General features: G+C 36.6%; 1 protein-coding gene across 2 annotated transcripts in view; it reads right to left on the minus strand.

Moving 5' to 3' along the window:
- Window positions 1–25587, minus strand: part of pi4kaa (phosphatidylinositol 4-kinase, catalytic, alpha a) — a 50819-nt gene extending 25232 nt beyond the window's left edge. For both annotated transcript variants that reach the window (XM_079805076.1, XM_079805075.1), the window contains exons 1-32: window positions 25380–25587; window positions 22855–22971; window positions 21326–21419; window positions 21148–21236; window positions 20683–20755; window positions 19602–19864; window positions 16615–16681; window positions 16316–16467; window positions 16148–16213; window positions 15960–16056; window positions 13386–13577; window positions 13185–13285; window positions 12949–13078; window positions 12033–12162; window positions 11425–11520; window positions 9446–9629; window positions 9255–9355; window positions 7858–8026; window positions 7466–7516; window positions 6924–7032; window positions 5658–5794; window positions 5165–5298; window positions 4994–5076; window positions 3912–3982; window positions 3671–3795; window positions 3365–3446; window positions 2174–2257; window positions 1474–1563; window positions 1252–1371; window positions 1057–1149; window positions 814–970; window positions 91–218 (exon numbers count right to left, since the gene is read on the minus strand). In XM_079805076.1, the coding sequence (XP_079661202.1) occupies window positions 91–218; window positions 814–970; window positions 1057–1149; window positions 1252–1371; window positions 1474–1563; window positions 2174–2257; window positions 3365–3446; window positions 3671–3795; window positions 3912–3982; window positions 4994–5076; window positions 5165–5298; window positions 5658–5794; window positions 6924–7032; window positions 7466–7516; window positions 7858–8026; window positions 9255–9355; window positions 9446–9629; window positions 11425–11520; window positions 12033–12162; window positions 12949–13078; window positions 13185–13285; window positions 13386–13577; window positions 15960–16056; window positions 16148–16213; window positions 16316–16467; window positions 16615–16681; window positions 19602–19864; window positions 20683–20755; window positions 21148–21236; window positions 21326–21419; window positions 22855–22971; window positions 25380–25475 (3681 nt within the window). In that variant the 5' untranslated portion in view covers window positions 25476–25587. The remainder of the gene's footprint in view (window positions 1–90; window positions 219–813; window positions 971–1056; window positions 1150–1251; window positions 1372–1473; window positions 1564–2173; window positions 2258–3364; window positions 3447–3670; window positions 3796–3911; window positions 3983–4993; window positions 5077–5164; window positions 5299–5657; window positions 5795–6923; window positions 7033–7465; window positions 7517–7857; window positions 8027–9254; window positions 9356–9445; window positions 9630–11424; window positions 11521–12032; window positions 12163–12948; window positions 13079–13184; window positions 13286–13385; window positions 13578–15959; window positions 16057–16147; window positions 16214–16315; window positions 16468–16614; window positions 16682–19601; window positions 19865–20682; window positions 20756–21147; window positions 21237–21325; window positions 21420–22854; window positions 22972–25379) is intronic.
- Window positions 25588–27697: the final 2110 nt, after the last annotated feature.

Genomic DNA, 27697 nt, shown 5'->3' on the forward strand with positions numbered 1-27697 from the left:
TATAACAGCAGAGATTTATAAAATGCGTGATTTACAAATATTTGACTTGGTATTGATATGAACTAACCAAATAATACATGCGTGTCTTACCGGGACTTCAACACCTGTCCTTCCAGCCAGGAGCCATTCCCAGCATGCAATAGCTGTTTCCATGCCATTCTCAGTAAACATCTTTAAAGGAGACCAGCACAGTTGATGCAGTAGCTGAGGGTCCCATTCTGCACAATAAAACAACAAGCAAAACTCAATTTCCTTTCTTAAAAGGGTCCTATTCTCCCTCCAGCGGTAGTTCTTCTCTATATCGGTGTCAGTGTTTCTGAACTCCCTGAAACGCCTCCATTGAAGTCTTGAGTTTTCTTCTGGGAACGAACACGTCACAATATTCCTCATTTAAATAATTCATACACAGAATAAAGGGGCGGGGCCTGGTTGAGTTAGTTAGTAGTGTGTTGAGACTGGCGGTTATGGTGAGGGGCGGGGCATTTCCCAAACACACTCAAAGCGGTGCAGACGACCAATCAGAGCACATTGTGCTTTTCAGAAGGAGGAGCTTCAGAGACAGGAACTAAACAGAGCATTACTGACAATGTCAAATATGAGAAAAATTATGTTTTTTGTACATTCAAGCATGAAAACTTATTCTAATAAACCCCAAAAACTAAAGGACATAATATGTCCCCTTTAATAAATGTGACTTATTATTCTAAATGTGAAATGTAATGTTTTGTGTTATACTATAAGAGTAGATTATGAAATGTGCATTTGTGTTGTTATTGCAATCCAACAGCATGAAAATCTACTGGAGTAACATGCCTTTTGAGCTGATCAACAGCGCAGCCATTTTGAACATGGCTTCAGTGAAGGCTTCTGGCTGGCCTCCGTCCAGAGCTTCATTCATCTGACGAATCATCAGCTTATTCAGGTCTGACGTGCTCCGCGTGGCCACTGAGAAATGGATCATCCCTGCCACCTGCATACGAGACGTGTGAGGAGTTAAGACTCTGATGCTTCTTTCATAAAATACCCAACAGCCTCTGCTTTATTATTTAGTACTACCTCTCCAGCATAGCGGTTTCTCAGGTTAAGAGAGGCCATGAAGTTGGAGTAGTCTTTCTTCACGCATGTTGGTCTCTCTGTGAGCTGAGTGGTCTAAAATGAGAGAAAACATACTTTCTGGTTATATAATCACTGAGGAACTAGTCAATATCCCTTCAGCATGAACTAAAACACAACACGAGTTGGTCATCTTACACCCAGACTGGTGCTCTGGCGATTATATCCGGCAAAGTGCAGGATGCTCTCAGTGGCCATCGCCAGACCCGTGTGCTGAGACAGACCCGACACCCAGTTCTGATGCTTATTAAGGTATTCCTGTGGACGATATATTGATTATGTTAAAGATCATTGCAGAGGATGAAACTGTTGAAGTTGATTCTCTTAGTTAGTTGATGTTTTTTTAATGGGAAGCCAAACCTGTAGGTGAGATTTGGTGACCGATGGCGCCCATTTCATGGCCTCTTTAAGGATTTCTCCACAGCGGGCAGCGAAGTCTTTCACTATGCTCTACATGTGACATATGACATCGCAAATGCATCACTAACACGTATGCAATAGCATGCTTTTTAATAAAAGGCAAATTTCATATCTATGCTTTTTGTGCTCATTTTATTTTTCAATAAAAAAAGAAGACAAATTAACAAATACATTTTTTAAGTGTATAGTAAAAATTAGGTAGAAGTTTTGAATATAGGTAAAAGTAAAAAAATGTAATTAAGTAAAACTAATTGAATAATATAATAATATATAATCTTAAAATTATAGAATGATAAATAAAAATATATATAAATATATATTATACATTTATATATATATATATATATATATATATAAATGTATAATATATATATATATATATATATATATATATATATATATATATATATATATATATATATATATATATATATATATATATATATATATATATATATATATATATATATAAATGTATAATATATATATATATATATATATATAAAAATGTATAATATATATATATATATATATAAATAATACTATATAATAATAATATAATAAATATTGAACATATTTGAAAAAATGTATATATAACTATAATAATTGTAAAATAAATAAATAAGTCAAGTAAATGTACCTCTCTGGCCTCATATGTATCCGGCACTGTAATGCGATACGGGGTGTCTGGTATGTCATAATATGGCTGGTCTTTGTGGATGTCCTGAAGAACAGTTTTTAAATTAAAAAATTAAGATTTTAAAATCAATAATGTATCATAAACACCTCCTGTAACAAATCTCCATTTGAGGAAACACATTGGGCCTCATTCATGAAACACGAGCAGAACGAATGTGTGTGTAAATCGTTCGTAAAGCCGATCTGACGTAAATCTTCGGATTCACGAAAATGTTCGTATTTTCAAAATGTTAGTTAGTACGAAAGAAATGTACACCTCCTCCCTACCACTTGTAAACGGTGTGTAAAACATTTAAACGTTCTGTGTTCTAATTTAGGCAAACTGATGACATTGCATTTTGATGCACTATGTACAATAATAATATTTCAAGAGTTTTTTTTTACTGTTCAACGTTAGGTAATAGGCAGCACTCGTCACTGTCACTTTTTACCAGGCCGTCCAATCACAGTGAAGGAGGGGCGGGACAAAAACTACACCGACCAATCATCCCACTTGTACACGACTGAACAACAAAAATGGAGAAGTTAATACTGCTTTTTACTGCATTTTTTATATTCAGTAATATTCTTCCAAATGAGATGCTAGTAACACAATACTGCCATGGATATTCTGTATCATAGCAACAAAAGAATCTCAGCTGGAAAAACGCTGCCCTTGCAAAGCGCTTTCAAGCGCCACAAGCTAGCCGTTTTCAGAAGAGCACCAGGTGTTTTTTAGCTGGCTAAAAATGCTTTGGTGGACACACGATAGTTGAATATTTATTGCTAGGCATATCGCCAATTAGTCTCTTTAGCATTTATGCAAAATACTGAAGCCAAACCTGAGAAAGAAGCCCAGAAGATTCCACAACGTTCCTGGCCACGTCATTTGCATAGTTGTAACTCATGGACAGGGATTATGCTAATTATGAATGAGCGTGCACGCGCGTCCTATTTGCGAATGTTTGGAATTCATTCATATACACACGTTTAACTTCCGAATCCATGGTATACAAAGTGTTTGTGAATCTGGAGGAGAGTTTTCGTAAAGGTCCATTTTACGCGCAAATTACTCCGAATTTGCTCATACATTTACGAAAGTTTCATGAATGAGGCCCATTAATTTGATCTGCGCAAAGGAAGAAGCACGTACAGCGCTGAGTGAAAGAGACAGGGTCTGTAATATATCCAGCATGGTCCTCAGGACACGACCGCTCCACAACAAGTGAGGAAAACTAGAAGAAAAACAAAGAGACACCGAACCATTGAACGCTCAAGAAAAAGAAATCAAACTAAGACACTATTCCACTGTTTGTGAGATGACCGATAATCAAGCAACCCACATAAAAACACTAACTCTACCCGTTCAAAGTTTAATTTGATTCTTAAACATCTCAAGAAAATTTGGTTTAGTATAGTCTGGAATCATTGTGTGTGATTGTAATGCAGAAGCACCCACGTCTCAGCGAGTCCTGACAGATATTTATCAGCCACTCTTCGGATTCTCTTGTGAATGTGGTTGAAGTTGACCAACAGGAACTGAGCATGACTTTCTAACTCCTCCTCATGCGCTTTGGTCTTTTCCTAGGAAAAAAGATATCTAATATTAGAGGACAACGAGTGGTTCATGTCCACAATTCAAGCCTTGTTAGGAAGAGATGCTAAAGCTGTTCACATTAAGCACTTCAACTTTCATTTACCTTGTCAGCCATCATCTGAAGAAAGACATCAAAGACCTTGTCACCCACTGCAATGACACACTGCATCATTCCTGAGAGGATATAACGGAGACATAATCACATCAAAGCTGTCAAATAAATACATTTACTAAACTTGAATCTTTAGGCAAGATGCCACAGGTGAATAGGGCACATTTTTACTAAAGGATGCCACTGACCATTCTTCCCCAGTTCTTTACCCACAGTACATTAAGGGGTTCGTTTTAATTGAACCAAACATGCATTGTCTGAACACACCCCAAGACATTAAATTTTGTGTTAGAATTCTTCTGAAATGCTATGTTTAAATATGCAAATGAGGCATTCTAGATGCATATATATATATAGATGCATTATAGATTTTGGCATTATAGCGTTTTATGCAGAGGGGATTTAGATTTTCTTTTTATTACACCATAAATAAGAAAATACTTTAAACAGACAGGAAAAAAATAAAATCTAAATTAAACCCTTCAGGATATAGATAGGAATAAAACTGTAAAGTTTGTTTTAATTGCTGCTGAAGTGGAGAAAAATCTCACATCCTTTAAAGATATGTATTATAATTGAAATCTACAGAAGCAAATAGATAAAGTGTAATCAAATAGATACTTATATGTGAATTTTCTAAAAGAAAACATTTTATGGAAACAAAATAGCCCAAACTCTCAAAATTGACCAGTGCATAAAAAAACATGGTTTTGACTGTAGTGCATTAAAAGAGGTTACATATTTCTTAAAGGGATAGTTCACCCAAAAATGATTTACTCTGTCATCATTGACTTGAGTTGTACAAAACCTGTATTCTGAGTTTAACTGAGTTTCTTTCTTCTGCTGAACACAAAAGAATACATTTTTAAAGATATGATGGAAACCAGACAGTGGACGGTAGCCATAGTATTTTTTTTTAAATTAGTTTAAGTAGTTTAATTACCAACATTATTTCAAATATCTTCTTCATATACAGGTTTGGAACAACTTGAGGGTGAGTAAATGATGACAGAATTTTCATTGTTGGGTGAACTAACCTTTCAGATCATCTAGAAACAGAAGGTCTAGCCCACCTGATTTATCCTTCTGGATAGCTCGGTCTTCAAAATAACGAAACATGACTTGGAAACGATCAGACTCCAGTGAGCGTAACACCCTGAAAAGTTACAAGAGGTCCTGTGACTGTTCAGACAAGAAAAACAAATAATCAGACACATGTCTCTTGGACTGCCGTTCCCTCTTACCTCATGTATTCCAGTCGGTAGACGGACAGCAGGTAGGTAGACATGGCAAAGTCCAGTTTATTGATGAGCGCTGCGACCTCAGGAGGAGGATCCAGCAGGTTAATGATGGTCCCTCTCAAATCATTCAGCTCGGCCTAGAAACACATGCAGTTTAACAGGGTGAATCACAACGCTTGGGGCTGCAAATCTAAGTGTTATTTTAGTATCATTGAGGTTTAAGGGTGGGTTAAAGTGTAAAGGAAGTGAAAATTATAGATGTAATTTCAGATATTAATTACAGCTGTAAGTACATGCAGGTATTTTTTAATTTTTAATGCATGTTGTACACAATAAATGCATTGTATCAAATTATTACATTTAAATTGTGATACTATAGAAGTTAAAGACATTTAAGGTTTTACTTTTAGATCATGTCGGAATTGACCAAAATGATCAGTCTGATTTGGTGATATTGGAACAATCTGAGATTTAATAACAAGAAACAAAGCAGTACCGCAGTGACAGTATCGTTCTTCAGGGCAGAGTTATACTGCAGTTCTGAGCGCAGCGGCTCTCCGCTTGGGAATGTCAGCAGGGGGGATTTGGTCGCGATCTCACACACTCCCTCATACCACTCCTCCGGCCACAAACCTGAAGAAGATCTCTCAAAATCAGCTGAAAGCATCATCAAAATCAGGACCAAAAATTGGATGTAAATCAATTAATATTGGGGTATTAACACTGCATAGAGTAGAAGTATTATTACAAGGCTTCCTTCAAGGCCCAGATATACTTCACCTAAATCAAAGGATGAACTCTTATGACATCATTTCAAACTAAATTAAACTTTGTTCTCTCAAAGTGTAAACACCTTCAAACTACCATTGGTCTGTGGCAATGATGTAACAGGTGGGTGTGGCTCTGAGGCCCCGCCTTCTTTGACGTGGAATCCTTTCCGGTTCAGTTGTGTTCAGTTCGTCGAGGTCGGACACAAGTAATGCTGTGTTCAAGCCATGTTGTAAATACCGTAATTTCGAGATGACAACACACACACTCAGAGCTGTTCACATCCTCAGACTGGGAAATATGCTTCGCTATGGCAACACTATCAACGTCTAAATGAATCTGCAGCAGTCACGTGGTACAGTGGTCACATGGTGCAAGTAGGAGCTCTCAGACAAGCTCTACGGGGACGTGAACGCTTTTTACAAGTTGAAATCTCATAATTACGGTAATTAGACATGCCGTGAACGCACCTTAAAAACTTGAACACACTGGAGAGCTGCTTTATCGTAAAAATTGAAGTTGTAATTCTAGTTTAAAGCAACACTGACACTGTTCATGTTTAATACCGTAAAGCTGCTTGCTTATAAACAGTCTAGTGCTGAATTGCAGAGCTGGTGCAAATATATCCACATCGCTATGATGAGATGCTTTCTTAACAGCTGTTTTCTCACCGCTGTCTTTTGTGTTGTTTATTTTGCTACTGAAAGGAAAGTGCACAGCACATATTTACATATTCATCTAAACACTGCTCGCAGATGTGTGGGCGGAACAGTATATCGCTGCAAAGGTATTCCTAATGTCTTTTTACCACTAAGGGAAGAACAAAATTTTTTTTGCTGTAAGTAAATCGGGGCCTTCAGTTATTTTTATCTGGTAATAATTTTATCACAAGTAATAGCATATCGTTTAATCTTCAACAGATAAACAGAGTAAATAAACAGCTACTAATATATGTTGGCTTATATAAGTGATTTATAAATGACAAATATCTGACCTGAGCCCTCAACAGCGAAGCCCATTACAACCGAATACAGCCAGAAATCTCTGAACAGTTTTTGCAGTCTTGGTTTGGCCTCTTTTATGGCCGGTAATCGTTTGGTCAGCTATAAGGGGGGAAAAGGAGAGAGATTACATTTTGAACAATGTGACAAAGCAAAATAATTAAATGTGCAGACTGTGGGGAAGCACAGTAAAATACAGTGGGTTAATTTGATCAGATTTACCCAAGTAAGCACAAAAAACGTGTTTAATTTATATGCATTTATGGTTCATTAAAACAACTGTTGGTTAAAAACAGTGACTTGAAAATAAATGCATCTTTTTGCATAAATCTGATTAGCTTAAATCTAAACATGCATGTAAATAACAACCAAATATTAAATTCTAAATCATGAACTGGACATTAACAGAACAAATCTGTGACATCAAGACAGTGCTGGCCAATAGTGAGTGACTTTAAATATATGCAACTATACTGTAATCTGCTATAACACACTGTGTAGATTGTATACAGTTGTAGAAGTCCCATTCTCTTACCACAGCAATGACAGGAATGAGAACTCCTAAATTACCAGCGCTGCTGGACGCCTGAGGAAAAACGAACATACGATATATTTAAAAGCAGAAACACTACATTACTCAGATGCTCCATTTTACAAGCTAAATATTTCACGACTTTTCAACCGTCACCTGTGAATACTAAGAACAAATCCTATTACAGCATTAACACTAATGATCTGGTCTAGATTAAAACAATCATTTCTATTGCAACATTCAGCAGACCACGCCGCATTTCTACATTCCCTCTTTTAATAACATTCAGAATGTGTTTACATTTATAATAACAGACTGCAAGACATGTTACACAAGCGTGCTTGTCCTGCAATGAAGTAGAGAAATAACAATAAAGGACTTTAATCTGAAGATACCTTGAGGGCCGGGCCCTTCTCGCTGGCTCGTTCACTGGCTCGTTTCCCCTCCAGTCCCAGCTGCACAAACAACTCCAGCAGATTCACCAGCAGCTCATCGACCATCTGCTCTGTCTGCAGGTTCGCCGCGATGTTGGCCAGAGCGTTGATCACGGCCAGAGAACAGTGCCTGAACCAAACACGACAATAATGAGTTAACTGATATGTTAAAGATGCTCTTGACAAAAATAAAACCGCAGGTGCAATGCATTTATGTGCTATGATGCGCTAGTGTCATCCTTACTATTATTGTCAGTACTTTTCATGTGTGTGAATCAAAAGTTTGAAATCATTATTTGATTAAGATATTTTTGTTTTTGAGAGACTTCTGTTATGCTTAAAAATACTGTAAAAACCGCAATATTGTGAAATATTATTACAATTTAAAAGAATTGTTTTCTATGTCAATATATTGTAAAATGTAATTTATTCCTGTGATCAAAGCTGAATTTTCAGCATCATTACTCCAGTCTTCAGTGTCACATGATCCTTCAGAAATCATTCTGATATGATGATTTGCCGCTCAAGAAACATTTATGATTATTATCAATGTTGAAAACAGTTGTGCTGCTTCATGTTTTTTTGTAGAAACCGCGTTACGTTTTCAGGATATTTTCAATGAATACAAAAGTGAACAGTATTAACTTGAAATATTAATCTTTTGCAACATTTTAAATGTCTTTTGATTAATTTAATGTCCAATTTTTTATCTTTTTTATTTAATTTTATTTATCCGATAATTATGAATGGCAGTGTATCATGGTTTACACAAATATATGAAGCTTAAGCAGCAAATCATCATATTAGAATGATTTCTGGAGGATCATGTGACACTGAAGAGTGGAGTAATGATGCTGAAAATTCAGCTTGATCACAAACATAAATTACACACACACATATGTATATGATTTATTTTAAATATTTTATTTATTTATTGTTAATTTAGTCAGAATTTGTTGTTGTTATTATCATTATTTATTTCTATTGTTTGTTGCTGACAAAGTGTTGTTTATTGCATTCATCACTTCACATCACACAAGTTGTTTACTGTGTATTAAAAAATGGGTAAAACTAGGTGAAAAACCTATGAGGTGACATTTCTGAGCAAAACAGAATTTTACAGTAAGTGCAGTTATGTGTACTTACAGTGTACTTAAGTAAGAAAGTGCTGGGTAATATAAGGTAACTACATGGGTTAAGGTTAGTTTTAGGGTTAGTACCTAGTTAGTAGTTACATAGTATGTACACAGGGAACAGAAATGTACAAATAAAGTGCTACCGGTTTCTCTCCATCCACATGTATTCTGTTAACGTCAGAAGAAAGAAAAATACCAAAGGAATCCACTGGAAAGAATCACCTGTATCCATGATCCTTGTAGTCTTTGGTGGAGTACACCATCGAGCTGGCCTTCACACTTATCTGCTGGAACAAGTTCCAAACTTCCTGATAGATGTATTGCTGCAGGAGACAAACAGATATAAGGAGATATTAGCACTGGAAGACTGACCAGAACAATCCCTATGACAGAAGACAGAACTGCGGCCGTACGTTTCCTGTGATGACCATACAGCCCAGCTGATCTATGATGAGGACGTCCAGCTGGGACGGCGGCTGGCAGAACTTCTGCTGTAGGATCTGTAGGATGGGCTCCATCACACGGGGAGTGTCTCTCAGAGCCACAGCGATGTGGCCTAATGCTCGGATGGTGTGATCTGGAATGAGGTGGGCTTCCCTGCGGAAGAGACGCACATAATGTTTTTCTCACTTTTATGCATTCCCTTTTCTTACCATGAAATCAAAATCAACAATTCTTGTTTTTTTATGGAATACTGCCGTGTTTATTATGAATGATTTATCCGTACACATCAATATTTTTTATTTATTTATGTGCCCTCATAATCTTTAATCAAAATATCTTCCCCTCCCTCTTGCAGCGACATCTCTTCTCTGATGACGTGTTTGCTGGCGCGAGGGCGGGGCAACCTGTCACTTACATGAGATCCACCAATATCAAACCACAACCATCCAAACAATTCCTGAGGGACAAAAGCAAGTCCCCTACATTTCTTTCCTTCCAAGAAGCAGTTTCACTAGGATATCATGTCACAATAGGGAAGAAAAGACTATCGACACTCTACTTCTGTTTCATGCTGACTTTAAAGACTACTTTATACTTAAGGCTACTTTAAAACAAACTGCATCCACTGTTTCCTTAACGTTGGGTTATTTGAGAAGCTGAACAAGGTTATCTTTGCCTCACAACCAGAAACACACTTCTTTAGTGACATTGTTGATTTCATGGACTAAAAACAAAACGACAGCGCTAACGACGGCTCCCATAACCCGAATGAAGCTCGTTGTTGACGCTCTTGCTCTGGTTGATGTGTATGTATGTGTGTGTGTGTGTGTGTGTGTGCTCATCCAGGAGAAGTGCCCATACAAGGAATTCCTTCCTTTAAAAGGTGCTTTCACACCTGCCTCATTTAGTTCGGTTGTATCGCACTAGAGTTTGTTTTCCCGTTTGGTGCGGTTCGTTTGGTCAGGTGTGAAAGCAGCAATCGCACTCGGGTGCGCACCAAAAGCGGACCAAACAAGTGTAGAGAGCTCCTTGAAGAGGTGGTCTCCGTACGCTTTTAAACAAATTCTGGAGCGGTTCGTTTGTGGTGAGAACGTGATCCGACCTCGAACAGACCCAACTGCAAAAAGTACTGATCATTTTTGGACTAAACCAGCTGCCGTAGTCAGCTGCGCTGTGCATTATGTGATGAGGAAGTGTTTGTTGACTGTTTGCACTTTAGCATGGCAGCTCGCGGACAAACTTGGAGTAGTGAGGAGGTGCAGAACCTCATATAAATTTGGTCTGACCAACTTTCGAAAACTCACAAGATCTTCGCTTGAAGTGACGAGCGATGCGCACTCGCCGTTTGCAGGGCATTAGAAAGTTGTTTTCAAGCCGCATCCGCGCTTCATTATAGAAATGTATTGTTTGCATATTGTGGTGTATATAAACAATGTAATAGATTATGGCCAGGGATAAAACCAGCCCGCGCAGTCGCAGTTTAGGAAATACGCCATGGCCAATGAGTGATGTGGATGTTGTCATGTGACTGCATTTTGGTTCGTTTCAACCAACAGCAGTGTGTTGTGAAAAGGAACCAAAAAAGCTGAAAATGCTACAATGTATAATTGTTTGCCCTTGGTTCGGACCAAATGAACCGAACTAGAGATGTGAAAGCACCCAAAGACGTCACACAGGGCCATATTCTGAAACGTATTTGAGTCCTGAAGGAGTGTATTTGGCACATAAAAACTCTGTCATACGCCCATATTTTGGCCATGTTTAGCATGAGAATCAACTCTTTAACAGTGTAAATCAGTCAGAATGCATGAAATAGCATTACCCCCCCCCCCCCCCCACACACACACCCTCCACATACACACCCTTTAATGATCAAATGATCAATCAAGAAAGAATGTTGGATTATGAAGGATGAGATGTGATTTACTGTCAGAGTTCAATAACATACTTGTCATTTTCCTGCGAGATGTACAGACGGTTGGAGAGACTGGCAAGGAAAGCCTCAACGATGACTGAGTCCATGCTCAACCCTGCTTTTAAACACCTGGATTAACAAAAAGAGTTACTTATTAGTGTTTAGTAATTTATTAGAACTGTGGTTAACCATAGGAAAAACTGCAAAATCATACTAGATTCTTTGATGAATAGAAAGTTTTGATTTGAAATAGAAATCTCACTTTTAAACAATTTAATCCTCGATGAATAAAAGCATTAATTTCTATAAAAAAAATTCTTACTGACCCCAAATTTTTTAGTAGCACAGTAGCATGTCATTATAGAAACATACAATTGTATGTCATAATTAAAGTCATAAAATTGCAATTGCTAAACTGCACAATACAATCCAAAGGAATTGATGGCAAAAATAGCAACAGAAAAAGACTTTCAAAATCACAAATACTATGCTTTCCGGACACTTTTGGCATACATACTATGACTTGCAGCGCATTATTCCTTATCTCACATATTGTATAGGATGAATATTATGTGAATTATGCATTGGAATTGGGCATACTTTTAATCTGAAGACATTTCCAAAGTATAGATGAGGTTTACCTGCATATATTGTCGATGGAGATGTCTCGGAGCTGCTCGTACATAGACGGCTGGCTCCTCCTACTGGCGTTAGAACTGAAGGTGGACTGGGAATGCTCATTGGTCACATGGATCTTGATATCACCCGTTCCTGTTTAGTGGGAAATGTTAGGCTACTTGCACTCAGCCAACAGTTTATATTTCCTTATGTTCATCTTTGTTTAGTGTGTAATGTTTGAGCATGATACGGCAGAGATGGAAATATGCGACCGTCACACGCGATTCAGAGTGTGAGTGTGTGAGGTCAATTATACCGCACATCTGTGCAATTCATTCACACAGAGACATGCAGGATTCATATTTAAATAATAATTTTTGCGGTTTAATATTCACAGACACTAGTCTATATCACCAGATGAGTGCTCAGGTACCAAAATTTGGTAGAGATTTATTTAATGTGAAGTTCGGTACCCAACCCTAGTTGTGACGTCACAAGCATGTTGCACTTTGGTCTATGGATCTGCCTGAAGTGTATATATGAGTGGACTTGCTCCCTCAGTCAAAATCAAGGGATCGAGGGTCTGTCCAAATTTCCCTTGTCCACTTGACGAAGTTGAAAGCACTTCAAAATGGCAGTGGGATTCCCCCGAGGGGAAGTGGTAAGAAAAGTTAATGAGTATAAGTCTAAAAGTGGAGTTAAACGTAGGCTATAACTAAACAGAGCATTACTGACAGACTGGGAAGAGAGGTGCTGCAACAATGGAGAATATGAACGAAAATTATGTGTTTGCTGAACATGAAAACCTATTCTAGTAGAGCCCAAAATCAAGACTTTGCAAAGCTTTAATTTTTGAGTTTTGATTTACGGTGACACAAACAGTATAAATCTAGACACAATAAACTGTTAATGAGAATGAAATCAAGGGGAATATCTCACCTGTGTTGTACTGACTGTGATATTTGTAGAGCTTCACCAGTACAGGTGAAGGTACAACCAAGAAATCTCTTAGAGACATGGTGACCGAGTGAGCCACCACAGGGAAACGCTCACACAACCGTCCGAGACCCTGTTTCGCAAACACATTTAGCACAATCATAGATGAAACATCACATTTCACCCCAAAATAATCTTTTCTTTTGTGCATTGTGAGAGGGGCAAAACTCAGGATGCACCTGTAAGCAGCAGATGAGCAGAGGCATGTGAGCGATGATGACTTTACTAGACGTCTTGGACTGCAGCTTCTCAGACAGTTTGGTGCAAAGGTTCTCCGCACCTGGCAGAAACAAGCCGATAAATGAATCAATGATGAAATGAAGTGTATCATGACATACATGCAGCATATGAAGAATACCAGAATACACCCTCAGTCTCACCCTGTTCCTCTGTCACGGCCCAAACCATGAGGTCCACGCAGGCGGCGTTGGCCTGGCAGCGCAGTTTGAGCGGGTTCAGCTCGCTGTGCAGATACTCCACGTCATGCAGGATCCTCTGCAGCTCCGACTGGCTGCTGCTGAACTGCTCCAGAACAAAGTCATGAACCTCTTTCACGTACGACACCTGCAGGTCTGCACACATAAAACAATCACATAAACACAAACAGTTACTGAGAGATCTCAGAGATGTTAAATATTTATGTGCAATTTAAAAAAATAAAAATTACACACACACACACACACATATATATATATATATATATATATATATATATATATATATATATATATATATATATATATATATATATATATATATATATATATATATATATATATATATATATATATATATATATATATATATATATATATATATATATATATATATACATATATATAAAACCCTAAGCCATTTTTCTAAGCCAGTTATCTAAATATTTATTAATTTTTTCATTCTTTTTTTTTAATAGTCATAATAATAATAACAGAAAAAATATTAGATTTAAAAAAATGTAATGCATGTATTTTTAACTATTTGGTATTTATAATGATGAATATAATAGAATAATAATAATAAATGTGTGAAATAAACAAAACAAAAAATATTTTTCTTTATGCCAGTTATCTAAACGTTTATACCCATTTTCTATTATTCATTTAAATCATTATTTTATTTTATTAGTTTGAGATTTATAATATTATATAATACATTATTATTAAAAATAATATTAATAATACAAAAATTATTCGATTTTTACATGTTTTAATACATTGTAATTGTATTTATAATGATGAATATTATAGATTAATAATAATAATAACAATAATATGATAAAATTATTTGATTGTATTGGAAATACATTTTATTTTTATGTTTTGTTATCATAATAATAAATACACTCACCTAAAGGATTATTAGGAACACCTGTTCAATTTCTCATTAATGCAATTATCTAATCAACCAATCACATGGCAGTGGCTTCAATGCATTTAGGGGTGTGGCCCTGGTCAAGACAATCTCCTGAACTCCAAACTGAATGTCAGAATGGGAAAGAAAGATGATTTAAGCAAATTTGAGTGTGGCATGGTTGTTGGTGCCAGACGGGCCGGTCTGAGTATTTCACAATCTGCTCAGTTACTGGGATTTTCACGCACAACCATTTCTAGGGTTTACAAAGAATGGTGTGAAAAGGGAAAAACATCCAGTATGCGGCAGTCCTGTGGGAGAAAATGCCTTGTTGATGCTAGAGGTCAGAGGAGAATGGGCCGACTGATTCAAGCTGATAGAAGAGCAACTTTGACTGAAATAAACACTCGTTACAACCGACGTATGCAGCAAAGCATTTGTGAAGCCACAACACACACAACCTTCAGGCGGATGGGCTACAACAGCAGAAGACCCCACCGGGTACCACTCATCTCCACTACAAATAGGAAAAAGAGGCTACAATTTGCACAAGCTCACCAAAATTGGACCGTTGAAGACTGGAAAAATGTTGCCTGGTCTGATGAGTCTCGATTTCTGTTGAGACATTCAGATGGTAGAGTCAGAATTTGGCGTAAACAGAATGAGAACATGGATCCATCATGCCTTGTTACCACTGTGCAGGCTGGTGGTGGTGGTGTAATGGTGTGGGGGATGTTTTCTTGGCACACTTTAGGCCCCTTAGTGCCAATTGGGCATCGTTTAAATGCCACGGCCTACCTGAGCATTGTTTCTGACCATGTCCATCCCTTTATGACCACCATGTGCCCATCCTCTGATGGCTACTTCCAGCAGGATAATGCACCATGTCACAAAGCTCGAATCATTTCAAATTGGTTTCTTGAACATGAAAATGAGTTCACTGAACTAAAATGGCCCCCACAGTCACCAGATCTCAACCCAATAGAGCATCTTTAGGATGTGGTGGAACAGGAGCTTCGTGCCCTGGATGTGCATCCCACAAATCTCCATCAACTGCAAGATGCTATCCTATCAATATGGGCCAACATTTCTAAAGAATGCTTTCAGCACCTTGTTGAATCAATGCCACGTAGAATTAAGGCAGTTCTGAAGGCGAAAGGGGGTCAAACACAGTATTAGTATGTGTTCCTAATAATCCTTTAGGTGAGTGTATAATAATAATATAACAATTATAATTATTATGGTTAATAAATATTAATATTAGTGATAATTATTATTACTGCTACTAATATTAATAGAACAAATTTATTTTTATTTAATTTTATTTGTAATAAATTGTAATTTTATTTTATTTTATTTATCTCCATGTATCAGCTGAATTTCCTTTTTTTAATCTCACATGTATGTATATAATGAACTAAAATTACAACTGCTTTATAATTAATGTTGATGAAATAAAAAAGTTAAATAAATGTATACATTATATATTATTTCAGCTGAAAAATTACAATATTGTTTTTTTTTGTAGTACTATGAAGCTGCTTTGAAACAATCCGTATTGTATAAAGTGCTATATAAATAAAGGTGACTTGATTTAAATGTACCTTTCATGTAGTATAAAGTGTCCCTCAGCATTTTAAAGATGGCCACATACAGCGGATCACTGAACGTCTTGTAGAACAGATTAGCTGTCGCATTGACCTGTAACAAAAGAGCAAATGTCCAGAAATCAACACATTGTCTTTTGAACAGAACACACATAAAGCAGTGGTGTCCGAATCAAAGCAGATACCTCTAGAACTGCAACCATAGTCTGATCCAGTGACTTCATAAAGGATTCTGACACAAACTGCTCAACCTATCCAAGAAGATAAAGCAACATCAAAAGAGTAAACATAAATGCACCGGTGGCATTCAAGTAGAACATAAACAGTAGCCGAAGGCATTACAGAACACCGACCATTTGCAGAAGCTGCCTCAGTAATTCCAGTGGTACATCAAACTCTTTACTGTTGCTGCCCGTGAAGAGCGGCGAGACGGAGAAACTAGAGCTTATGGTGGAGAAATAGTAGTCTGGGTCCACAGCGCTGCCGTCAGGCAAGTACGAGCCAGCTGGAGCACAAAAACAAGACCACGTTAGGACACATCAAACCTAGACAGCATTTTGGGGCATCAAAACCTAGTCCAAACATGTCTATTGTACTAATAATAAATACTAAGTAAGCAAACCTGTTAAAACGCTGTTCTGTTTAAAGTTACCTTCAAAATAAGGAGCAGAAGGGTCAGAAGGGGAACTCGGAGGAAGTCCGGCACGCTCTGGACTGGCCTATAAAACACAAAGAGATCATTACAGACACAAAATCACAATTTCAACAAATGCTACACCTATAGACTAAATCATAAAGGCCTGGTTTCACAGACAGGGCTTCGATTGAGCCAGGATTAGGCCATCGTTCAGTTAGGACATTTAAGTGGCTCTTATAAACGTGCCTTAGAAAAAAACATTATTAGTGTGCATCTTGAGACAAAACAATGGCACTGGTATATTTTCAGATATGTCAGGGCAAGTTTCTTTTAGGGCGTTTTCACACCTGAAAGTCCGCACCAAGGTCCGAACTGAAGTTCATGTTTTGATACATTTTATACATTTGGTTAGTTTTGGTTTGGTTTCACATTGCAATTATGCGAGCGGACTAAAGAACTTAACATGACACACTTGTGTCCACTCGTGATCATCTCTGTGGGCGGCATCTGGACATTGATTGTTTTGTAAACGGACGTGCGTCTGACATCAGCGTCTTTGACAAGAATGAATGAACGGACGCATATCGTTGCCACTATTGAACAGTGCGCATTTCTTAACTATTTTCTTTTCGTTACGTTTAAAAGTGGACATTTCAAGCTTTATATACACAGATTTCTCATGTTTGTGAGACGAGTAGCCTGGTTTATTTGAGACACGCTACAGTTCATGTACAAAGCATGTGATCGATCCCGCGATTATTGTCTGCTATAGACTATTTGCTTCTTATTTATTAAATCCAGGCAATTATCTGATTAAACGTTGAATCAAATTAAGATACAATTTAAACAAAACGAAATTCACATTAAAGAAAGGCTTTCTAAGCAAAACCATACAAAATTTATTTCCAAAAAATGTCTGACCTTCTGTCTTCTGACATATTGCGCATTTTTTCACTTTTCATAATCAATGTAGCCTAGATGAAATTTAAAAATAACATTATAATATTTAAACATAAACAGGAGCTTCCTGTAAATGGTCTGAAAGTACGAACCATACAGAAAATACTTTCACACTAGAAACGAACCAAACCTTTGTTCAGTTTGATCCGGACTGAGACTACCTCTTTTCGTCAGACCAAATTTCGTCTGTTTGGTCCGGATCGTGGTACGGGGGAGGTTTCACATCTGTAATTTTGACTCTGACCAAACTGAAAAGTCAGAAAATCCGGACCAAACAAGGTAGGTGTGAAAGCGCCCTCAGTTGAGACAGCTCAGAAATGCATTTTAGTCAGGGACTATCTTAAGCCTTGTCGGTGAAACTGGGAGATAATCTTGTATTTTTTTCTAATATATATATTTATGTATATTAGGGCTGCAACGACGCGTCGACGTCGTCGATGACGTCGACTACGAAAATACGTCGACGTGCGTGAAATGCGTCGACGCGTCGGCGGCACATTATTTACGTTCTAGAATGGAACAGAAGATCTAGTATAATGGCAGCTTCTGCTCCCGGGCATAGTGAAAATGATCATTTATCATATAAAGCCAGACCGCGACATTCAAAAGTGTGGGAGTACTTTAAACAGAAGCCGAATAAAACTGTGCTTTGTTCGCTCTGTAACGCCGGTTTCACACTGCACGCGGTGGAAGAGCAGAAGCTGTGCGCGTGGAGAGCGGGAGCTTTCACACTGCAGTCAGTGTTGCCAAGTCCGCTTTTTTCCGCGGAATTGGGCTACTTCTACACTGTTGCCGCGGGCTGTGTCTCATGTCCGCGGGTTGAAGCAAAAAAACACACATATTTAACCCCCCGAACGCGATGTTTACCAGAGAACCTCCCCGAAACGCGATTGGGCTTGTTTTGGACTAGTTTTGAGTAACGAATGGGTGGGTTTTGTTGTGTAAACCTGGCAACCCTGCTGCCAGTCTTCTCTCGCGCAGCTGAACCGTGGCGCGTGTATTGCAACAGACGGTCACATTTTCCGGGGTTCTCTCCGACCCCAGTACGTCTCGTGCTTTTATTTATTATGGGCTGCATATATCTCCTGTATATGCGACCTGGTTCCGCTCTGTCCCAAACACATATGCATAATAACATGCAGTATATAGGTAGTTTGCATGATTAAAGTAACATTACAGTTAAGATATGCCTCTAGCTTTAATCATTTAAATGTGTCTTTGAAGTTTGGGCAAAAACTTCTGGCAGCTTTAGTCGTTGTTTATGCACATGTATATCTTCAAAATAGACGACTAGTTATACATTAACACTATGCTGAAAGCTCCTGTATGTGAACCTTTTGCAGATAAATACAAGTGCATTTTCGTTTACTACTGACACAAATCAATAAGTAAATCATACTCAACTACTATAGTAAACAACTTTTCCTAATTAGGCCTACTCTGAATACATTTTATGATGAATAGTATCATTATATATTATGTTTAAAAAGCTTCTTGTGTTCATATATTTCATTATAAAATGGCATACTATGTACACTACCCTTCCTGAAATACAATTAATATTGTCATCATTCATTGATTTCATGTTAAAATAATATACAAATTCACTACCCTCTTTGAAATACAATAATCAGTAAAAAAGAATCATAAAATTAATCCGGAAAAATAATCGTTAGATTAGTCGACTAATCGAAAAAATAATCGTTAGATTAGTCGACAGAAAAAATAATCGTTAGTTGCAGCTCTAATGTATATACTACTCTAGAGCAGGCCCACCAACAGTGCACATTTTGCATGTCTCCTTTGTCTGACACACCCACATCAGGTTTTGGAGTCACTACTATTGAGCTGATGACCTGAATCAGGTGTGTTTGATTGAGGAGACATGCAAAATGTGCACTGTTGGTGGGCCTCCACGAACGTGGTTGGGAACCACTGCTCTAGAGTATTAGATCACACTGGTTGGCATTATACAGCTTGTGTGCTGATCGCTCCAGTCTCGTTTTAAAGATGCAGGTGGAGGGAGAAGATGCATTCATTACCTGTTGTGAGATGCTGGAAACACTGCTGGTTTTACGGCGTAAAGAGTCGGTCTGGCAGACAGCGAGGAACGAGCTGGGTAGGATGGAGCGGAAATCGTTAAAGGATCGTCGTCGGGTCACCTCCGTCCCCTCTCCTGTGCCCAAGGGCTGAGGGCTGACCCGTGGGAAGAGTTTAGACAGCAGTGGCTCCTCTGTGTTGCTGTAGCGGCCGAACGCTCGCACCACGCCCAGCAGACAGGGCACAGTGTATTTACACAGGTATTCTGGGTAGGGAAATCGTAAGAGAGTATTATTATTTCACACTGAAAAACACCTTTAAGCCATTTAAAGTTAACATGAAATCAAAATTGACCCTATTAATTAATTATTAAAAAAATAAAATAATTTAATTTTAAATAAATGTATCTGGTCTTGTTGCGATTATTCCAAAGAAAAAAAACAATAATTATGTACTTTATAGGTACACAATCATGAAAAAAAGTGTTTTCTTAAAGAAATGAATACTTTAATTCAGCCAAGAATGCATTCAATTGGACAAAAATATAGATATAGATATTTTTTTTTTCAATTCTGTTCTTTTTACATTTTTACTCATCAAAGATTCTGGAAACGAAATGTATCACGTTTTCCCCTAAAATATGAAGCACCACAACAATAATCATAAATGTTTCTTGAGCAGCAAATCATCATATTAGAATGATGTGTGAATGATCATGTGACACTGAAGACTGGAGTAATGATGCTCAAAATTCAGCTTTGATCACAGAAATAAATAACATTTTAAAATATTTTAAAGTGTAATAATATTTCACAATATTACTCTTTTTACTGTATTTTTTTATCAAACGCAGCCTTGGAGCACATAAAAGACTTCTTTCAAAAACATTTAAAAACTGTACAATGTAATAAATTCTTTATAAAACATTAACCAATGATATGGCAGCCCATGTTTCATGATCCAAACAAATTCAGATGGATAAAATAAAATCCACCCTTCATTTTTTCCAGTTGATTGCTCTGTCTCACAGTTATGAATTTCACATGAACACCTAAAATTAAGGTATAGGAAGAAAACACTGACCTTTATCTTGGCCTTCGATGTTCTGACATGTTTCCTGTAGCACCTGCATGAGGTTCATCACAGCCTCCAAAATCTGAAAGAGATTTGAGAGAAAACTAAATATATTAGTGGTGCGCTTTTCTTTTCAGACCTCAATCAGAGCAGATGCACAGCATAATTCATGTGACATGAATAAAAACAAAGATGAGGGACGTTGTACGGTCATTTTCACAGGTGTCAGTGACGTAATACAACCTATTAAACTTGCATTTGTTACGTCAAATTACAACCGACATCTCTAAATATAATAATTTGTTATGTGGTGAGAAATTAAACCTCTCTTTTTAAAAGCTACTAGTCATAAAAACACAGATAGAAACTGACAGAACTTCATATTTATGACAACGATCCTGGTTGAAAATTGAAAAGTCAGTTTATTGAGATAAGCAAGACAAACAACAGCAGGCGAAATCATCATGAACACACCTGGATTCGCATGGACTCGTCCATCTGGGCAACATCTGAGAGCATCGTCACCAAACTGAAGGAGAAATTCTCCGCAATGGGGAGCGCCTCTGAAAACACAAGGATGAGAGACATGTAAAGTTGGGAACATTTGAGAATGAAATACAGAAATTTGATTAAAAAAAAGACATAATTATACCTCGCCCTTTCCTCTCTGAGCTCTCCTCGATCCATTGCACCCTGGGCAATCCCTTCAGCAAAACCAACAAGTACGGGACGATAGCGTCCCTGTGCTGAAGAAGTGAATAAACATTCGATTCAGCACACAGACAGCATGGTAAATTCATTAACATAAGATCCCATCAAATATTAAAATACACCGTTATTTATATTTTTCCAGATTTTTAACCATTTACTTTTAAGAGATATAAGCATTCAAACTAAATTGTTACACTTTTCGTGATCAGGTAAGTTTTGACCCAGGAAGTGAACTGTAGCTTTACATATGAAATTATGTTGTTTTGTTTGTTTGTTTGACATTTATTAGTTAGATATGTCTAAACTTACGTTTTCCCATATCTCACACACACCTTTAGGATTGAATTTTATTGGTAAATTTGAATAAGCACAAACAGACAGACAGACAGACACAGACAGACAGACAGACAGACAGACAGACAGATAGATAGATCAGTGTGAGAATTTCAGACTGAAGAATATGATCAACACACACATCCACTGTGTGTGTGTGTGTGTGTGTGTGTGTGTGTGTGTGTGTGTGTGTGTGTGTGTGTGTGTGTGTGTGTGTGTGTGTGTGTGTGTGTGTGTGTGTGTGTGTGTGTGTGTGTGTGTGTGTGTGTGTGTGTGTGTGTGTGTGTAATACAGCCCAAAGGGGAATAGAGCAAAAGTTCAAACACCAAATAGTCTAGGTTTAAAAAAGCACAGAGTTTGAAAGAGACATTGTTTGAAAGACACATTGTTTTGTGTGTGTGTGTGTGTGTTTTGTATGGTGTGTTTTTCATGTACTTCTTTGTGTTTTTAAGTGACTTTTTGTATCTTGCAGCCCATCTTAACCAGGACTCCCTGGTAGAAGAAATTTTGTATCTCAACGGGACCTTAAATAAAATTAAGTTTCATTCTGCTGCCACCTATTGATGAAGCATTGCAGATTCAGGCTGGTGATCATCTTTTTATCTCTGAAAGTTTATGCAAGTAAAATTAATATTTTTAGTTTCCAGAGTAATATTCCAGTGTAATAGTTTTGTTGTGTTGAAAGAATATGAAGGTTTCATAAATTTGGACTGCCTTTTCCAATGGAGATAATACTGGTAATTAGCAGTTTATATGTTCTTATAAATGATATATTTATAAAATTTCTCATGAATATTGAAAAGAATCTTGCATCACAGTGGATTTGCTGTAATTCTTGTAAAATTTAAAATAATTTATCCATTTAAAATGAATAAAAAGCGGGTAAATGTAGTTATAACGGTAACATTAAAAACTTTTTTGCACATTCACTCATTGATAAGAAGTTACTGATCAGATACAATATGGTTTTAGTTGAAAAATATTATTTTTATGTTTTATAAGCTCACGTTCCACAGGGTCAAAACTGACCCAGGAAGGAATACGAAAGGTGTATACAGTTTTTTAAATACAATAGGAGTGTTAAATGTGTCACACTCTCCCTTATGTGAATCAAGACGGGTGTGACTGTGACAGTACCTGCAGCTCAGACTCCACCAGGAAGATGCCAAGAGCGATCACAGCATCTCTCCTCCGCTCATCCAGCTGGAAAACACCACGGATGTCCACGGGACACATGCATTGTAGCTTCTGGACCTATATTGTGCGAATGGATTTTAAAAACTTATTCAGGGTTCCCACTCTTTTTCAGCAACCATTTTCCAGTACTTTTCCAGGACATTTTAAATTTTACTACGGCGGGAATAAAAGACAAGGATCATGCCAAATATTGCTTTCTAAGTCTTTAAAAGCCGTACAGTTTATTGCCATTACTTAACAATCCAGCATTTTTCAATATGAGCTCTTAATCATACATTATGACTATGGAAGCTTGTTTACTCCACAGAATAAGAAAAGGTAATTGTGACTTTTTATCTCGCTATTCTGACTTTCTCGCAATTGCGAGTTTACATATTTGTGATATAAACGCGAAAATTGTTGCAATTCTTTTCCCCTCAGAATTGGACTTTATAACTTGCAATTGCAGTTTAGATCTCACAATTCTGAGAAAAGAAGTCAGAATTGCAAGATATAAACTCGCAACTGCGCAAAAAAGTAAATTGTGAAGAAAAGACTTGCAAGTTTATATCACGCAATTCTGACTATATCTTGCAATTCTGACTTTATAACACACAAATGTAACTTTATATCAAAATGATGTGATTAGGGAGCAGCTTACGAGTTAACATTCACTGAGCAGTTATAGCATTAGCTAACGACTGAGAGTGGCAACACAAGACTAAACATCATTATTCAAAAATACTACTCACACACATCAAACTCAGCATTCCTGAACATGTGCTTTCTGCAACTAGCGCTAATTGTTTGGGCCAGCGATAAACTCTTTATACTCGGCTAAAGAAATAACTTTTTTTTAAAGAACTTTCCCAGACGACAACAAGATTTTCCAGGACATCTTACATTTGCTCTAATTTTCCATGTGTTTTCCAGGACTGGACAATTTTTCATAAATTTTCCAGGTTTTCAAGGTTTTCCAGGACGAGTGGGAACCCTGATATTTAATTATATCTTTTGTGTGTCATATATAATACAATGTAAAACATGACACCACCAGGGTGTTATTGCCAACCAAAACTATTTAAAAACATTATTTTAATTGAAATAAAGCTGAAATAATACAATGAGATGAAAAATAAATATACAATAAAATACACAACTGAAAATAGCTAATCAAAAATATTAATTCGAACTATAATAGTATATGAATAATACCATGCAATAATACAATAAGTGCACACAAATCATGGAAACTGGATGATGAAGTATTATGTAAGGAAGTTCAACAAAGTGTAAGGAAGTTTATAAAATTCTTCCCTTTTAAACAGACCATTGTTTTACCACTACTATCATAAGGTTAAAAACTGGCCCGCATGCATAAAGAATATAACAGACAAAAATGAGTTTTAGGACAACAGTATCCCACACACGGTTTTCAATGAGAGCACCTTTACACGGATTTACTCTGGCTCAGATAATGAAGAGTCACAAAGGACTTTCTATAGAGATCCACCCTTGCAACGCCTATCTGGTTTTTCACGTCTTGTCAGGCAGTAATAACATGTGTCAGGGTTATTAATATATACTTATTGTATGTCTCTGAGCAAAAAATGACTCTAAAATGTGCAAAAGCTGAAACATCAGCCAGCACATCTCTGAAATAAATTCATACTGTAAATAAATAAAATGTTATGTGCTGTGGATGATATAAATTGATAGATTTCACTCCTAAAAAACAAATATATTGTGCATTTGAATACTAGAAGATTGTTTATTTTTACTATTATTATTATTAGTGCTGTCAAATCCATTAATTGTGATTAATCGCATACAAAATAAGCTTTTTTACATATTATATGCGTGTACTGTGTATGATTATTATGTATACATAAATAAACACTCCTTCATGTGTGAGAAATATTTGCATGTATTAAAAATGTGTTATATTTATATATAAAATAGTTATATTTAAATTATATAAATATATATACAGTATATACATGCAAATGTTTCTTAAATATACACATGAATGAGTGTGTATTCATATATACTTAATAATTATACACAATACACACTCATATATTATGTATACACAAACTTTTATTTTGGATGCGATTAATTGCTTTGACAGCACTAATTATTATTGTTGTTAGATTAATAGTTTTATCCTGCCATTGATTGTTCCCTACAACTGTAATGCTTACATTGCTTAATAAACTGAAATGAGTTTAAACACAATAGATGATTACACACAGGTAATAATTAATAATGTAAATATTTGAAGAGGAAGATCGTAAAACTATTAAAGCAGTAACTGTATAAAGATAATGCCAGCCGATTTGAATGGCTCATCTCCAACATTTGGATATACATGTTAATAAAGATTAAATAAATAAGAGCGAGCGTCAGATATTGGATTAAACTATGGTTTGTTTTGGTTGTGTTAGCCGTTAGCTCCAGATGCTAATAGGAAGTAAAACTCTCACCTTGTCAATCGGAGCGGGTCGATGAGCAGCCAGAGAGCGCGCGAGAGACAGCACAGTATTAAAGTAAAAACCTCGCGACGTCCCTTTCGACGACATTGTTCATTTATATATTAAAACAACAAACATATATATATATATACATCTTAAAATGAAATGTTCGTCTAGTGACAGCTGATGAGAGCTGCGACTACGGAAAGCCCGAGCGCACATTTGGCAAGGTCATTATTGCGTTAGGGTCTGGCTGCAGACGGTCTCAGCTTCACGCATGCGCACATGCAATAACACGTTTATGCATGTGCATCTGCAGACAGTGGTGGTAAGTTGCTCAAAAAAAAAGTCGGCTACTTAATTACTAGCTACTAATTACATCTTCAACAGTGTAATTATATCACTAACTACTCTTTCTAAAAAGTATTGGGTTACTTATTACATTCTAATTCCCATATCAGCCTCGACCAGTTGAAAAATACAAGGATTACATTAAAACATTAATTTTAACGTTAACTTTTGATGTTAAATCCATTTTATATATATAGAATTGTTGTATAGTCTATGCAGTATATGCAATTACACCAGAAGCAACTGTGATTAAATTACAGAACAACGAAGAGTAATCCTTTACTTTACTTTTCAAGGGAAAAGTAGTTAAATTACAGTTATCAGATTACTAATTAATTAAACTCAACACTGCCTTCAGACAGGTCATTTGATCTTTATGACTGCAGGAATGCTGGGAGTATGATATTTGTTTTGTTGCTATGCTATTTATTAACACATTGGCTCTTATGATAATGTTTGCAGTGTTCGCTGACAATGAAATGTATATCGCTTTGTTGCTAACTGTTTAACTAGACTTTATAAGAGAGATTAGAGCAACTTAAACTGTGTTAAGTTTTTCATATTGAGGCGACAAAACAGTGGTTTACTGTCTGTGTGTTTATAGGACATAACTGGCAGGAAAGTTTTTATGTACTCTAGTCAACATTGCACGAAACATATTTGTACTTTTAATTAATTTCTTAGCGGCATTAATAGATGCATCAAGAATTGCAGTAGTGTCTTGACAACCAAACTATTTTTGACAAATCAAACTATTTATTAAATCGAAGTCACATTTGCAATTGAAACAAACATTTCAATCTTGCATCCTGCATTGGAGAAGTCCAATTTTTTGTCTGATGTGTATTAATATCAGGACAAGGTGATTTGTTCTGCTTTTTAACTCGTATTAACATGTGTTTTCATTTTTGTTGACATATTTTTTTATTTATTCTCATTAGGGGCATGTCATGAAGCCTGAAGAGTGGCATAACATACAGTATAATTAGAACAAACACTTAAACACACACATTCACACACTTTACACAGGGTCTTGGGATCCCAGACAAATTAAAGTTTCTTCCAAATTTGGTCTGCACATGCAATCCTAGTGGTACTAGCTTTTGCAACATTCAATCTAAAAAATATAATAAAATTACATTTACAACACGCCTGTATTAAAACTTTACATACACTGACATTTAAAAAAAAAGCATACAATAAATGTGTCTGCTTTGTCTGGTGTATAGGGATAGTGATTGGCACAAGCCAAGCACAAGTAATTTTATTTGGAAAAGAAACAAGGTGATATTATATATTATTGGTTATCACATGCATAATTCATCATGCCCCATTAAAGGGATAGTTCACCCAAAAATTAACATTATGATTTACTCACCCTCAAGTCATCCTAGGTGTATATGACATTCTTCTTTCTGATGAACACGATCTTACTTTCTGCGCAAGTTGAATAAGGAAGTCGGCCTGCTGGAAGGGAGATATTTTACTTTATAAAGTTTTAAATATGGATATTTTTCTTACACAAACCCATCGATTCGATTCAGAAGTCCTTCATTAACCCCCCGGAGCCGTGTGGAGCACTTTTATGATGGATGGCTGCGCTTTTATGAGCTTCAAACTCAATGGACCCAATCATTGCCATTATAAAGCTGGACTAATGTTTTGAAATAAATCATCTGAACAATGTTTTGAGGTGTGGTAACCACAGTATAAGCGGAATAATTGACTCCAGGCAGTTTAATTATTTGAAATTATTCTGCTTCGCGTCGTGACCGCATTAGCACCTCATGTGCATAATTTTTCTAGTAATTCAACGGCCCGTCATCATTTATTCCTTACTTATACCATGGTCTTCCTGAATACTCGATTCTGATTGGCTGGAAGGTGTGCAATAAAATCAATCCAAGTCAGTTGAGTCGCCGTTCTATATTAATGTGCAGTTTTCATAAAATATATATATTTTACAAAATTATTTTTAC

The sequence above is a fragment of the Gobio gobio genome (genome assembly GCF_949357685.1).
Source record: "Gobio gobio genome assembly, chromosome: 22".
NCBI lineage: Eukaryota > Metazoa > Chordata > Actinopteri > Cypriniformes > Gobionidae > Gobio > Gobio gobio.